At 38.4% G+C, this 14,132-nt stretch overlaps 1 protein-coding gene across 1 annotated transcript in view; it reads right to left on the bottom strand.

Moving 5' to 3' along the window:
- ATP13A5 (ATPase 13A5) overlaps positions 1-14,132 on the bottom strand; it is a 115,752-nt gene that overhangs the window by 5,343 nt on the left and 96,277 nt on the right. Inside the window, exon 27 of the mRNA XM_028101090.2 lies at positions 13,293-13,495. Coding sequence (XP_027956891.2) covers positions 13,293-13,495 — 203 coding nt within the window. The remainder of the gene's footprint in view (positions 1-13,292; positions 13,496-14,132) is intronic.

The following is a 14,132-nucleotide window of genomic DNA, read 5'->3' as shown; positions in this document are numbered from 1 at the left end:
CCATTCTGAACACCTACGAACTCAACAGGAGATCGAAGAAAAGAATAGCAACAACTCTCTGAACAGAGAAGCGACCACTTACTGGAAGGTAGGACGTGCGGAGAACTGAATCCAAGGCGATATTCGGGAGGATAGACGGCGGGGGAGGGGGCCTCCGTAGGCCGCTTCTGGCAAGTGATAGAGCCTCAGAGCACAAAATCGGAACTTATAGAAGTCGACCCCGCTGAGGGACATCACTCCAGTGGCTAAGCGGGAGGTGGAACCCTCGCGGGACAGTGTGGTCTCAGGACCCTCGGGGTCACAGAAAGACCGGGGGTGCCTGAGTGCGGCAGAGCTCCCAGGTATCGGAGCGGGGAAGCCAGCTGCAGAGACGGAGCTGAGGTGTGGGCTCTCAGCTCGGGGTTGCCATAAACTGTGATCCGCGGCCCAGTCGGGCCACTGCTCCTCCAGCAGGGACCCAACAAGCGGCAGAGCCGGGGAGACTCCCCTTCCTACCCTGGGAGGAGTGGCGCGGGAGCGCACCGCAGGGATCTGCTGGGTTTGGAGACTCCACACGGGGTCAGATGCCAGAGATAGAAACACTCGGTCACAGGCCGGGTGAGCATGGAGTGCGGCCGGAGACCAGGGAGACAGGAGTGACTGCTTTTCTCTGGGGGCGCACTGGGGAGGGGGGCCCCAAGTTCTCAGCTCCTCCGGGTGGAGATTGGGAGGCTACCATTTTCACTCTGGTCCTCCAAAGCTGTACTGAGAGTTTTCAGGGAACAAAAGCTCCTGAGAGCAAACCCAAGCAGATTGCTTAGCCCGGACTGACAAGGGCGGGGCAATTCCGCCTCCAGCAAAGACATTGGGGAACTACGGCAACAGGCCCCTCCCCCAGAAGATCAGCCCGAACAGCGAGCAAGCCAAGACCAAATTTACCGATCAAGGAGAATGGGAGAACTCCAGCACTAGGGGAATACGGCACATAGAATTCATGGCTTTTTTACCATGATTCATTAGTTTTTCGAAGTTAATTTTTTTAACTTTTTTTTTTGAATTTTTCTTTTTCCCTTTTTCAACCAACATCTTATCAATCCCTTTTTTAAAAAAAACATTTTTTATTTTTCATTTTGAGTCATATTTTATCGCTTCATAGTAGTTACCCTTATTTTTGGCATATATATATATATATATATATATATAAGTTGTTCTCTCTTTAAAATTTTGAGATACAGTTTCTTCTAACAGATCAAAATATACCCTAAATCACTAGTGTATGGCTTTGTTCTAGTCTTCTGCCTGATCACATTCTCTCCTTTTTTTTCTTTTCTTTTTTTTTAAATCTTCTTCTTTCTTTTTTCAAACAACTTCTTATCTTATCAATTCCTTTTATAAAATCTTTTATAATTTTCATCTTTACAGTCATCTTCCATCCCTTCATTGTATCAACCCTTATTTTGTACATATATAAGTCTATCTTCCTTTAAAAATTTAGGAGTCACTTTCTTCTAACAGACCAAAATACACCCAAAATCTAGTGTGTGGCACTGATCTATGCACTAGCGTGATCATATTTGATCATATTCTTGTTTTTGTTTTGTTCTGTTTTTGTTTGTTTTTATCTTTTTCTTTTTCTTTTTTTTCCCTCTTTCTTTTTTCTTTCTTTCCCTTTCTTTTCCCCTGGTTTCAGGTCTTTTCTGATTTGTATAGCGTATGTTTGCTGGGGACGTTGTTAACCTGTTAGCATTTTGTTCTCTCATTCATCTATTCTCTGGACAAAATGACAAGATGAAAAAAATCACCTCAGCAAAAAGAACAAGAGATAGCACCGTCTGCCAGGGACCTACTCAATACGGACATTAGTACGATGTCAGACCTAGAGTTCAGAATCATGACTTTAAAGATACTAGCTGGGCTAGAAAAAAGCGTGGAAGTTATTAGAGACACCCTTTCTGGAGAAATAAAAGAACAAAAATCTAACCAAGTCGAAATCAAAAAGGCTATTAATGAGGTGCAATCAAAAATGGGGGCACTAACTGCTAGGATAAATGAGACAGAAGAGAGAATCAGTGATATAGAAGACCAAATGATGGAAAATAAAGAGGCTGAGAAAAAGAGAGATAAACAACCACAGGATAAGGAGGGCAATATTTGAGAGATAAGTGATACGATAAGACGAAACAACATTGGAACAATTGGGATCCCAGAAGAAGAAAGAGAGAGGGGGGCAGAAGGTATATTGCTGCAAATTATAGCAGAGAACTTCCCTAATGTGAGGAAGGAAACAGGCATCAAAATCCAAGAGGCACAGAGAACCCCTCTCAAAATCAAAAAAAATAGGTCAACACCCTGACATCTAATAGTAAAACTTACGAGTCTCAGAGACAAAGAGACAATCCTGAAAGCAGCTCGGGAGAAGAGATAGGTAACCTACAATGGTAGAAACGTTAGATTGGCAACAGACCTATCCACAGAGACCTGGCAGGCCGGAAAGGACTGGCATGATATCTTCAGAGCACTAAACGAGAAAAATATGCAGCCAAGAATACTATATCCAGCTAGGCTGTCATTGAAAATTGAAGGAGAGAGAAAAAGCTTCCAGGACAAACAAAAACTAAAGGAATTTGCAAACACGAAACCAGCCCTCCAAGAAATATTGAAAGGGGTCCTCTAAGCAAAGAGAGAGCCTAAAAGCTGCATAGATCAGAAAGGAACACAGACAATATACAGTAACAGTCACCTTACAGGCAATACAATGGCACTAAATTCATATCTTTCAATGGTTACCCTGAATGTAAATGGACTAAATGTCCCAATCAAAAGACACAGGCTATCAGACTGAGTTAAAAACCAAGACCCATCGATATGCTGTCTGCAAGAGACTCATTTTAGACCGAAAGACACCCCCAGATTGAAAGTGAGGGGGTGGAAAATCATTTACCATGCTAATGGACACCAAAAGAAAGCTGGGGTGGCAGTCCTTATATCAGACAAGTTAGATTTTAAAACAAAGATTGTAATAAGAGATGAAGAAGGACACTATATCCTACTTAAAGGGTCTATCCAACAAGAAGATCTAACAACTGTAAATATCTATGCCCCAAACCTGGGAGCAGCCAATTATATAAGGCAATTAATAACAAAAGCAAAGAAACACATTGACAACAATACCATAATAGTGGGGGACTTTAACCCCCCCCCGACTGAAATGGACAGATCATCTAAGCAAAAGATCAACAAGTAAATAAAGACTTTAAATGAAACACTGGACCAAATGGACTTCATAGACATATTCAGAACATTTCATCCCAAAGCAACGGAATACACATTCTTCTCTAGTGCCCATGGAACATTCTCCAGAATAGATCACATCCTAGGTCACAAATCAGGTCTCAACCGGTACCAAAAGATTGGGATCATTCCCTGCATATTTTCAGACCACAATGCTTTGAAACTAGAACTCAATCACAAGAGGAAAGTCAGAAAGAACTCAGAGACATGGAGGCTAAAGAGCATCCTACTAAAGAATGAATGGGTCAACCAGGAAATTAAAGAAGAATTCAAAAAATTCATGGAAACCAATGAAAATGAAAACACAACTGTTCAAAATCTTTGGGATACAGCAAAAGCAGTCCTGAGAGGAAAGTATATAGAAATACAAGCCTTTCTCAAGAAACAAGAAAGGTCTCAAATACACAACCTAACCCTACACCTAAAGGAGCTGGAGAAAGAACAGCAAATAAAGCCTAAACCCAGCAGGAGAAGAGAAATAATAAAGATGAGAACAGAAATCAATGAAATAGAATCCAAAAGAACAGTAGAACAGATCAACAAAACTAGGAGCTGGTTCTTTGAAAGAATTAACAAGATTGATAAACCCCTGGCCAGACTTATCAAAAAGAAAAGAGAAATGACCCAAATCCACAAAATCATGAATGAAAGAGGAGAGATCACAACCAACACCAAAGAAATACAAACAATTATAAGAACATATTATGAGCATAATAGTGGGGGACTTTAACCCCCCCCCCGACTGAAATGGACAGATCATCTAAGCAAAAGATCAACAAGGAAATAAATGCCAGCAAATTAGATAACCTGGAAGAAATGGGTGCATTCCTAGAAAGGTATCAACTACCAAAATTGAACCAGGAAGAAACAGAAAACCTGAACAGACCTATAACCACTAAGGAAATTGAAGCAGTCATCAAAAATCTCCCAACAAACAAAAACCCAGGGCCAGATGGCTTCCCAGGGGAATTCTGCCAGACATTTAAAGAAGAATTAATACCTATTCTCCTGAAACTGTTCCAAAAAATAGAAATGGAAGGAAAACTTCCAAACTCATTTTATGAGGCCACCATTACCTTGATCCCAAAACCAGACAAAGACCCCATCAAAAAGGAGAATTACAGACCAATATCCTTGATGAACTTGGGTGCAAAAATTCTCACCATAATACTAGCCAATAGGATCCAACAGTACGTTAAAAGGATTATTCACCATGACCAAGTGGGATTTATCTCTGGGCTGCAAGGCTGGTTCAACATCCGCATATCAATCAACGTGATACAATACATCAACAAAAGAAAGAACAAGAATCATATGATCCTCTCAATAGATGCAAAAAAAAGCATTTCACAAAGTATTGCATCCTTTCTTGAACAAAACTCTTCATAGTATAGGGATAGAGGGTACATACCTCAATATCATAAAAGCCATCTATGAAAAACCTACAGCGAATATCAAGCTCTCAGCTTTTCGAAACCCTAAGGTCAGGAATGCGGCAGGGATGTCCACTATCACCACTGCTATTCAACATAGTATTAGAAGTCCTAGCCACAGCAATCAGACAACAAAAAGAAATCAAAGGCATCCAAATCGGCAAAGAGGAAGTCAAACTCTCACTCTTTGCAGATGATATGATACTATATGTGGAAAACCCAAAAGACTCCACCCCAAAACTTATAGAACTCATACAGGAATTCAGTAAAGTGGCAGGATATAAAATCAATGCACAGAAATCAGTGGCATTCCTATACACCAACAACAAGTCAGAAGAGAGACAAATCAAGGAGTCAATCCCAATTACAATTACACCCAAAACCATAAGATACCTAGGAATAAATCTAACCAAAGAGGCAAAGGATCTGTACTCAGAAAACTATAAAATACTCATTAAAGAAATTGAAGAAGACACAAAGAAATGGAAAAATGTTCCACGCTCACGGATTGGAAGAACCAACATTGTGAAGATGTCAATGCTACCTAGAGCAATCTACACATTCAATGCAATCCCCATCAAAATACCATCCACTTTTTTCAAAGAAATGGAACAAATAATCCTAAAATTTGTATGGAACCAGAAGAGATCCCAAATAGCAGAGGAATATTGAAAAAGAAAAGCAAAGCTGGCAGCATCACAATTCCGGACTTCAAACTCTATTACAAAGCTGTGATCATCAAGACAGTATGGTACTGGGACAAAAACAGACACATAGATCAATGGAACAGAATCGAGAGCCCAGAAATGGACCCTCAACTCTATGGTCAACTCATCTTTGACAAAGCAGGAAAGAATGTCCAGTGGAAAAAAAGACAGTCTCTGCAACGAATGGTTTTGGGAAAATTGGACAGCCACATGCAGAAGAATGAAACTGGACCATTTCCTTACACCACACACAAAAGTAGACTCCAAATGGTTGAAAGCCCTCAATGTGAGACAGGAGTCCATCAAAATCCTAAAGGAGAACACAGGTAGCAACCTCTTCGACCTCAGCCACAGCAACTTCTTCCTAGAAACATCACCCAAGGCAAGGGAAGCAAGGGCAAAAATGAACTCTTGGGATTTCATCAAGATAAAAAGCTTTTGAACAGCGAAAGAAACAGTCCACCAAACCAAAAGACAACCGACAGAATGGGAGAAAATATTTGCAAATGACATATCAGATAAAGGGCTAGTATCTAAAATCTATAAAGAACTTATCAAACTCAACACCCAAAGAACAAATAATCCAATCAAGAAATGGGCAGAAGACATGAACAGACATTTTTCCAAAGAAGACATTCAAATGGCCAACAGACACATGAAAGAGTGCTCAACATCGCTCGGCATCAGGGAAATACAAATCAAAACCTCAATGAGATACCACCCCACACCAGTCAGAATGGCTAAAATTAACAAGACAGGAAACGACAGGTGTTGGCGGGGATGCGGAGAAAGGGGAACCCTCCTACACTGTTGGTGGGAATGCAAGCTGGTGCAGCCACTCTGGAAGACAGTATGGAGGTTCCTCAAACAGTTGAAAATAGAGCTACCATAAGATCCAGCAATTGCACTACTGGGTATTTACCACAAAGATACAAATGTAGGGATCCGAAGGGGTATGTGCACCTCGATGTTTATAGCAGCAATGTCCACAATAGCCAAACTGTGGAAAGAGCCAAGATGTCCATCGACAGATGAATGGATAAAGAAGAAGTGGTATATATACACAATGGAATATTGTGCAGCCATCAAAAGGAATGAGATGTTGCCGTTTGCAACGACGTGGATGGAACTGGAGGGTGTTATGCTGAGTGAAATAAGTCAATGAGAGAAAGACATGTATCATATGACCTCACTGATATGAGGAATTCTTAATCTCAGGAAACAAACTGAGGGTTGCTGGAGTGGTGGGCGGTGGGAGGGAGGGTGTGGCTGGGTGATAGACACTGGGGAGGATATGTGCTATGGTGAGCACTGAATTGTGCAAGACTGTTGAATCACAGATCTGTACTTCTGAAACAAATAATGCAAGATATGTTAAGAAAAAAAAGGAAGAAGAAGATAGTAGGAGGGGAAGAATGAAGGGGAGTAAGTCGGAGGGGAGATGAACCATGAGAGACGATGGACTCTGAAAAACAAACTGAGGGTTCTAGAGGGGAGGAGGGTAGGGGGATGGGTTAGCCTGGTGATGGGTATTAAAGAGGGCACATTCTGCATGGAGCACTGGGTGTTATGCACAAACAATGAATCATGGAACACTACACCAAAAACTAATGATGTAACGTATGGTGATTAACATAACAATAAAAAATTTTTAAAAAGTAGTATAGAGGGATGCTTGGGTTGCTTAATAGATTAAGCATCTGCCTTCAGCTCAGGCCATAATCCCAGGGCCCTGGGATTGAGTCCCACATCGGGCTCCTTGCAGGGAGCCTGCTTGTGCGTTCTCTCTCTCTCTCTCTCTGACAAATAAATAAAATCTTTTTTAAAAATTAAAAAAAAGCTCAATTGAGATACCACTTGTTTTTTAAAGACTTCCCAAGCATCTCTTACAAAGCTTTATTTCATATGGCTATGTACCACTCTGCTTTGCAGGATCTTCCTTTATGTATCTACTTAAAAGTGACTTTGTATGTGCTTTTCTAGGAAAGCACAGAAAGAATGAGAAACTCTCCTCTACATCTGCTGGGTTCTTTTTCTCCAACCGGCCCAAATGGCTTTGCTTTCGGGGATCTAACCTTCCCAGAATGCAATGGGCCAACACCACTGTTCTTATTCCTCCAACTCCACCCATGCCTGTGTCCTCAGAGCTCTTAGGCACTTTGTAGATGGAGCCTTATAAATGCTTTTGATGAGATTAGCACCTTCAGGCCAAAACAATAGCATTTAATCTGTGTTGCCATGATATAAAGGATTCTTACAAGGCTTAAAGTTTATAAACAAACAAACAAACTAGGTTTTCTCTTTCTCTTATTTTCTCTCTATCTCATTTATTCCAGTGTTTATGGTCTGCCAGCGCCCAACTCTTTATAGATCTCTACCAACCAGAAATCAGAGGTAACTGCCCCTCTATCACTGGCCCTATTTTTTTGAAGACATCAGAGTTCTGTTTTTACCCTTGTGCACCAACACGCGTCCTCATACTCTTCCAAGCTTCACTTTAGATACACAACGGGAGATGCAACACCTCCCAGAAGAATACTCAGGCTTGCTTGGAAGGGGCGTGAGGCAGAGAGAAGAAAAGCAGGCGCCGCAGGATTGCTTATTTCCCAAAATAAAGTGATCTGAGCAGCTTGGTGATAAGAAGAGCCCAGGAGGTGGCTGTGTGGAGTTTTCATTTATTTCGTTGTCTCCATGTCCCAGGGACCCAGCTGCTGGGAAGAAGAGGATGCCCCCAAATGACCATGCTGATGAAGGCCCAGTCGTCACAGCAACCGAGCTGAGTGCTATGCACATCACACTGTCCTTAGATTGATGATTTGAAAAGTAGGTGAGGTGGGTGCACAAATGACCATTGTGGAAGCAAACTCTTAAGGCCCTCATTTAATTTAGCTTTGATTGGAAAACGTAATGACGAACTGGATGAATGTTGCCTCCCCTGATCAATTGCTATTGATGAGGAAACTTGAAAGCATGGGAGACTTTGCATAGGTAATTTGGAAAGACAAGTCCTGAGCAAACCACTACAGGTTGTTTTCAGACAAGGAAGGGGATGGGATTGCAAATATTCATACCTGTTTCCATAAAACTTAAATTTGTATTTTTTCTATATTCATCATCATAAAGTTGATCTCCTGTCCAAGGCTATTAAGAAAGGTAGAGACTTGTCTGTTATATTAACATAAAATCGCTTGATATTTTAATAGTGGTTCCAAGACTTTTGAGAATATATGATTTATTATGAGATCATATTGTTAAACTATGTTTATAAAACTTTTTTATTTAAAATTATCAGTTATATTTGACATAGGACTTGAGTTCACCTACAAGCTCTAAGTCACTATGATGTAACTAATCCAGTTCTTGCTTAATTCAGTTTATGCAAAACGACTTTGTAGCTACTGTTCAAACTAAAGTACTAGCCAATGCAATGTATCATATCCTCCTTATAAAATATATTCACAATTTAAAAAAAAGGTCTTTAAGTGATTAACCTTAAAACATAAAGTGAAATCCTGATTTGTTGTGACAAGAGCCAAGGACATTACCAAACATTGAATCAAAATTAAGAACTAGCATAAGAAATTCAGGATGAAGTTTATAGGAAATATAAAATTAAAGGAAGATATTAGCATGCTCTCAAAACATTTGACAGAACAGCTATACAAAAAAAGGGGGGCTGAAAACAGAATGTAAATAATTACTAAAACTAGTTTAATGGTGTAAATGTATGTTTCTAATTTAAGAAGACGAATGAGGCTTACTTTTCTAATATCTACAACTTATTTAGAAAATTAGAGATTACAGGTTGTGCCATGGGATGGCATACCTGTCATAAATTCTCCAAAGCAGAAATTTTACAGGCTAGATTCTCTGATCATAACAATAAAAGTAGGAATTATTAACCAAATTTAAATGAAAAATCCCTTCCAACATACAAATTTAAAACAAAATTCTAAATATCTGTTGGTCAAAAAGGAAATCAAGTCCATTTAATTTGTAAGCTATTGATAAGAAGAGTAGTAGGAGAATGAAAACAAAATCCCTTCCCACTTGAAAATGAAAAATCGCTATTCTGAAACTAGTGGGTCAAAGAGGAAATTCAGTCATAATTAAAGACACATGAAAATGTAAAGAATGCAACCCAAGCCATAATTATTGATCTTGAATGTTTTTCTAGTTTCACAAGAGTAAAAGAAAATACATACATTATAAAGTCAATTAAAACATTATATTTTTTTCCAGAGAAAGTAAGAAGGGGGAAAAGAATGAGAAAAACAAAAATTAACAATTTAGAAAATAGAAAGCAGAATTATTAAAATTTTAAAGAAAACCAATAAAAATACATTTCTGCTAAGAATAAATGAAACATAAGACCTATAGGATGAGGAAATATTAAAAGTTAGAGAAGGCATTAAAATTATAAGAAAATACCACTCAAAATCTGATGCTAAGCCTCGATAATCTCAATGAAATAGAATTATCTGGGAAAAAAATTGTTATTTTTAAAAAAGTTTACAAAGAAGATAACTTAAATAAATCCTTTAAAAAAAATCTTTCAAAGGAAAGGTTTAGAGCCAGATCAGTTCTGGCAAACTGCCAAGGAATAGGCTATTTCTATTTATAAAATATTTTTCCTGGGAAAGAAAAAGTCAAAGAGTTTTCAAGTCTAATACTCAAACCTAACAAAACACTACACAAAAAACATGAGACCAACCCAACAAAAGATGCACACATTAAAAAACTATAAAATTCAATTTAGTGAGAGTATAATCCACCACAAATAAGTAGGGTTTTCTCAAGAATATGAAGATAATTTAATAGTAAGCTTATTAACATAGCAGATTCTAGCAACAGGTCAAAAGAAAAAAAAGGCATAATCATCTCAGTAGGTGATGGGAAGGCATTTGATGAAATACACCTCCCATTCTTGATTTAAAACGTACTCTTGATTTCATGGAAATAAAAAGGTATTTTCTTCACATGAGGTAGTCTACCTTGAACCAATATTCAAAATCATATTCAGGGGTGAAAACTATTAGAAGTATTTTTATTAAGGAGTAGAACTCTCTGCTACCACTGCTATTATTTAATATTATCCTGGAAATTCTGGACTGTACACTAAGACAGAAAATATAAATAAGCAATTTTGTCATTGGAAAAGAAGAAGGAACATTATTACCTGCAGGTGACATTAATTATCTTTCTAGAACACTCAAGAATCAAGGAGTAATAGCAAAGTCCAGACAGAGTTCTGGATAGAAAATAAATGTAAACAATACTATAACTTTTACAGGTATTAGTGATAACCAGTTAAAAAAATATATTTGTATCTTTAGGGTAAATACCCAGTAGTGAAATTGCTGGGTCATAGGGTAGCTATTCTCAACTTTTTGAGGAACTCCATACTGTTATCCAGAGTGGCTACCCTAGCTTGCATTCCCACCAAGAGTGTAGGAAGGTTCTCCTTTCTCCACATCCTCACCAACATCTGTCATTTCCTGACTTGTTAATTTTAGCCATTCTGACTGGTGTGAGGTGGTGTCTCTTTGAGGTTTTGATTTGTATTTCCCTGATGCCGAGTGATGTTGAGTACTTTTTTATGTGTCTTTTGGCCATTTGGATGTCTTCTTTGCAGAAATGTCTGTTCATGTGCCTAGATGTCCAGCAGCAGATGAATGGATAAAGAAGATGTGGTATATATATATACAAAGGAATATTATGCAGCCATCAAAAAATGAAATCTTGCCATTTGCAATGATGTGGATGGAACTAGAAGGTATTATCCTAAGCAAAGTAAGTCAATCAGAGAAAGACAATTATCATATGATCTCACTGATATGAGGAATTTGAGAAATAAGACAGAGGATCATAGGGGAAGGGAGGGAAAAATGAAACAAGATGAAACCAGAGGGGGAGACAAACCATAAGAGACTCTTAATCTGAGTCTTAATCTAAACTGAGGGTTGCTGGATTGGAGGGGGGTGGGAGGGATGGGGTGGCTGGGTGATGGACACTGGGGAGGGTATGTGCTATAGTGAGTGCTGTGAATTGTGTAAGACTGATGAATCACAGATCTGTACCCCTGAAACAAATAATACATTATGTTAATTAAAAAACTATATAATGGGAAAAAGTCACTCACAATATAAACAAAAATATTTAAAAAAACTAAGTTTCTTAAATGTTCAGGATCTATAATGGAGAAAGTGATAAATATCTACTAAAAGATGTAAAAAAAAAAGCATGAATAGGGAAGGATGGCATGTTTTTAAAATGTGAGGACTAAATTGTGTAAACAAATAATTTTTTCCCAATGTATCAGAATTTGGAAAGGGATTTTTTTTTTAAAAGCCTTACAATTTGTTCTAGAGTTTATCTGGAAGGATGAACAAGCAAAAAAAGTAAGAAATTTTTGAAAAATGAAGAGTAATGAAGATATACCAATCTTACGTATTAAAACTTATTATAAAACTATAGCTCAATGAATGAAATTGTAATTTTTAGAGTATAGTTGTAGCTCAAGAAGGGACTGGTATATTAATGAGACAGAAAAGATAGTCTAGGAACTAGTTAATTATATAAAAATTGATTTGTTTGTATATAACATATGTAAATATAATATAGGTGTGCCTGGGTGGCTCAGTTGGCTAAGTACCAACTCTTGGTTTCAGCTCAGTTCGTGATCTCAGGGTTGTGGGATCCAGCCCCTACAGGAGCTCTGCACTCAGCAGGGAGTCTGCTTGAAATTCTTTCACCTTCCCTCTCCCTCCCCCTCTGCTCCTCCTCCCCTCTCCACACTCTCTCCCTAAAATAAATAAATAAAAATAAAATATTTAAATATAATATAAAAAAATCACATAATATAAATTATGTATATAATAAAGCTATAAATATACATGAATATGTAGGTATGCTAATGGTGGCATTATATTCAGTTAAGAAATAAATGATCAAAAGAAATATTAAGTAATAAAATCTGCTGGGAAAACTAGTGACTAGTTGGATAAAGTAGTTTGATCTCTACCTCAAACTATATGCCAATATTAACATAAGATTTAAAAAAGAATGGATAAAAAATGTAAATAAGAAATTCAGAGAAGAGATGGCTAATCATATGAAAATATGTTAATCCTCACTGGTGACTAAAGAAATGCACAGAATGGTTAAAGTAACTTGCCCAATATTGTAAAGCTACTAAAGAGGTCAAGCTGTAACTGAATTGATTAGAAGGTCTTTTACATGGGCGCCTGGGTGGCTCAGTCAGTTAAGCGTCTGCCTTGGGCTCAGGTCATGTTCCCGGGGTCCTGGGATCGAGCCCCATATGGGGCTCCCTGCTCAGTGGGGAGTCTGTTTCTCTCTCTCTCCCTCTCCCCCATCCTCTCTCCCACTCGTGTGCTCCCTCCCACTTGTGGACTCTCTCTCAAATAAATAAGTTTAAAAAAAGAGAAGGTCTTACAAAGTACCTTGGTATATATGTATGTGCTTAAAATCATTCTTGATGACTCACAATGGGACGGGACTCATGTGACCATTTAATAATGCATGTCTGCCAATGAGGAGGTTTCTGCCCAGGCTTCTACAACCTATGAAAATTGTTCTTCAACACTCAATTTTTTTAAAAAATAATTGAAACAATTATATTTTTAATTACAAGATAAAGCTAAGAAAATAGAGAAAACTAAACAAAATAACGAAAAAGGTGGACAACTGGACAGGGAACTTAGAAGAATGAGATCAAGTCAAAACAGCATTATACAACCAATAGAAATGTCAGTACTCAATTTTGGAGTTCAGCCATCCCTTCACCACTGACCTGCACCTCTGGAAGGGTGGGGAAATGGAAAGAAAATATGAAAAGAAAAATTAAATTTCATATACTCACAGTTTGTGTAGATGGGTTTTCGAAATGGCTTTCCCTTAGAAAAGATAAATGCCACCATGATGCAGTTGATGGTGGTAATGGGCCACAGTGTGGTACTCTCAAAACTTAAAGTTGAACCAGGAATCAGAGTTGCATTTCCAGTCCCATTTCTCTCCAAACTCACATTCATTGAGTAATTACTTTGGTTGTCGAGAAAGCACTTACTACAAGAGAATCACCAGAATTTATGGGATTTTTTTATTCTATTTTTATCTAGGTGGTGAAAGAAAAAAAAATTTATAACTACCATGGGATATCAGCTTTCAAATTGTTCCAGCCAGTAACTACCAAGACATATTTTGTTCACTTCTTGCAATGACAAAGCAGAAATAAAATTTAAAACAAGTCAAAATTATTCTTTGTCTATGTATCATATGATCTCACTGATATGAGGAATTCTTAATCTCAGGAGACAAACCGAGGGTTGCTGGAGTGGTGGGGGGTGGGAGGGATGGGGTGGCTGGGTGATAGACATCGGGGAGGGTATGTGCTATGGTGAGCGCTGTGAATTGTGTAAGACTGATGAATCACAGACCTGTACCTCTGAAACAAATAATACATTATATGTTAAAAAAAAAAAAGAAGAAGATAGTAGGAAGGGAAAAATGAAGAGGGGATAATCAGAGGGGGAGATGAACCATGAGAGATGATGGACTCTGAAAAACAAACTGAGGGTTCTAGAGGGGAGGGGGGTGGGGGGATGGGTTAGCCTGGTGATGGGTATTAAAGAGGGCACGTTCTGCTTGGAGCACTGGGTGTTATACGCAAACAATGAATCATGGAACACTACATCAAAAATTA

This window comes from Eumetopias jubatus, unplaced genomic scaffold (genome assembly GCF_037043125.1).
Source record: "Eumetopias jubatus isolate StellerSeaLion01/CBP00866 unplaced genomic scaffold, mEumJub1_p1.0 scaffold_1, whole genome shotgun sequence".
Lineage (NCBI taxonomy): Eukaryota > Metazoa > Chordata > Mammalia > Carnivora > Otariidae > Eumetopias > Eumetopias jubatus.
This window is presented reverse-complemented; position numbering and strand designations above follow the sequence as displayed.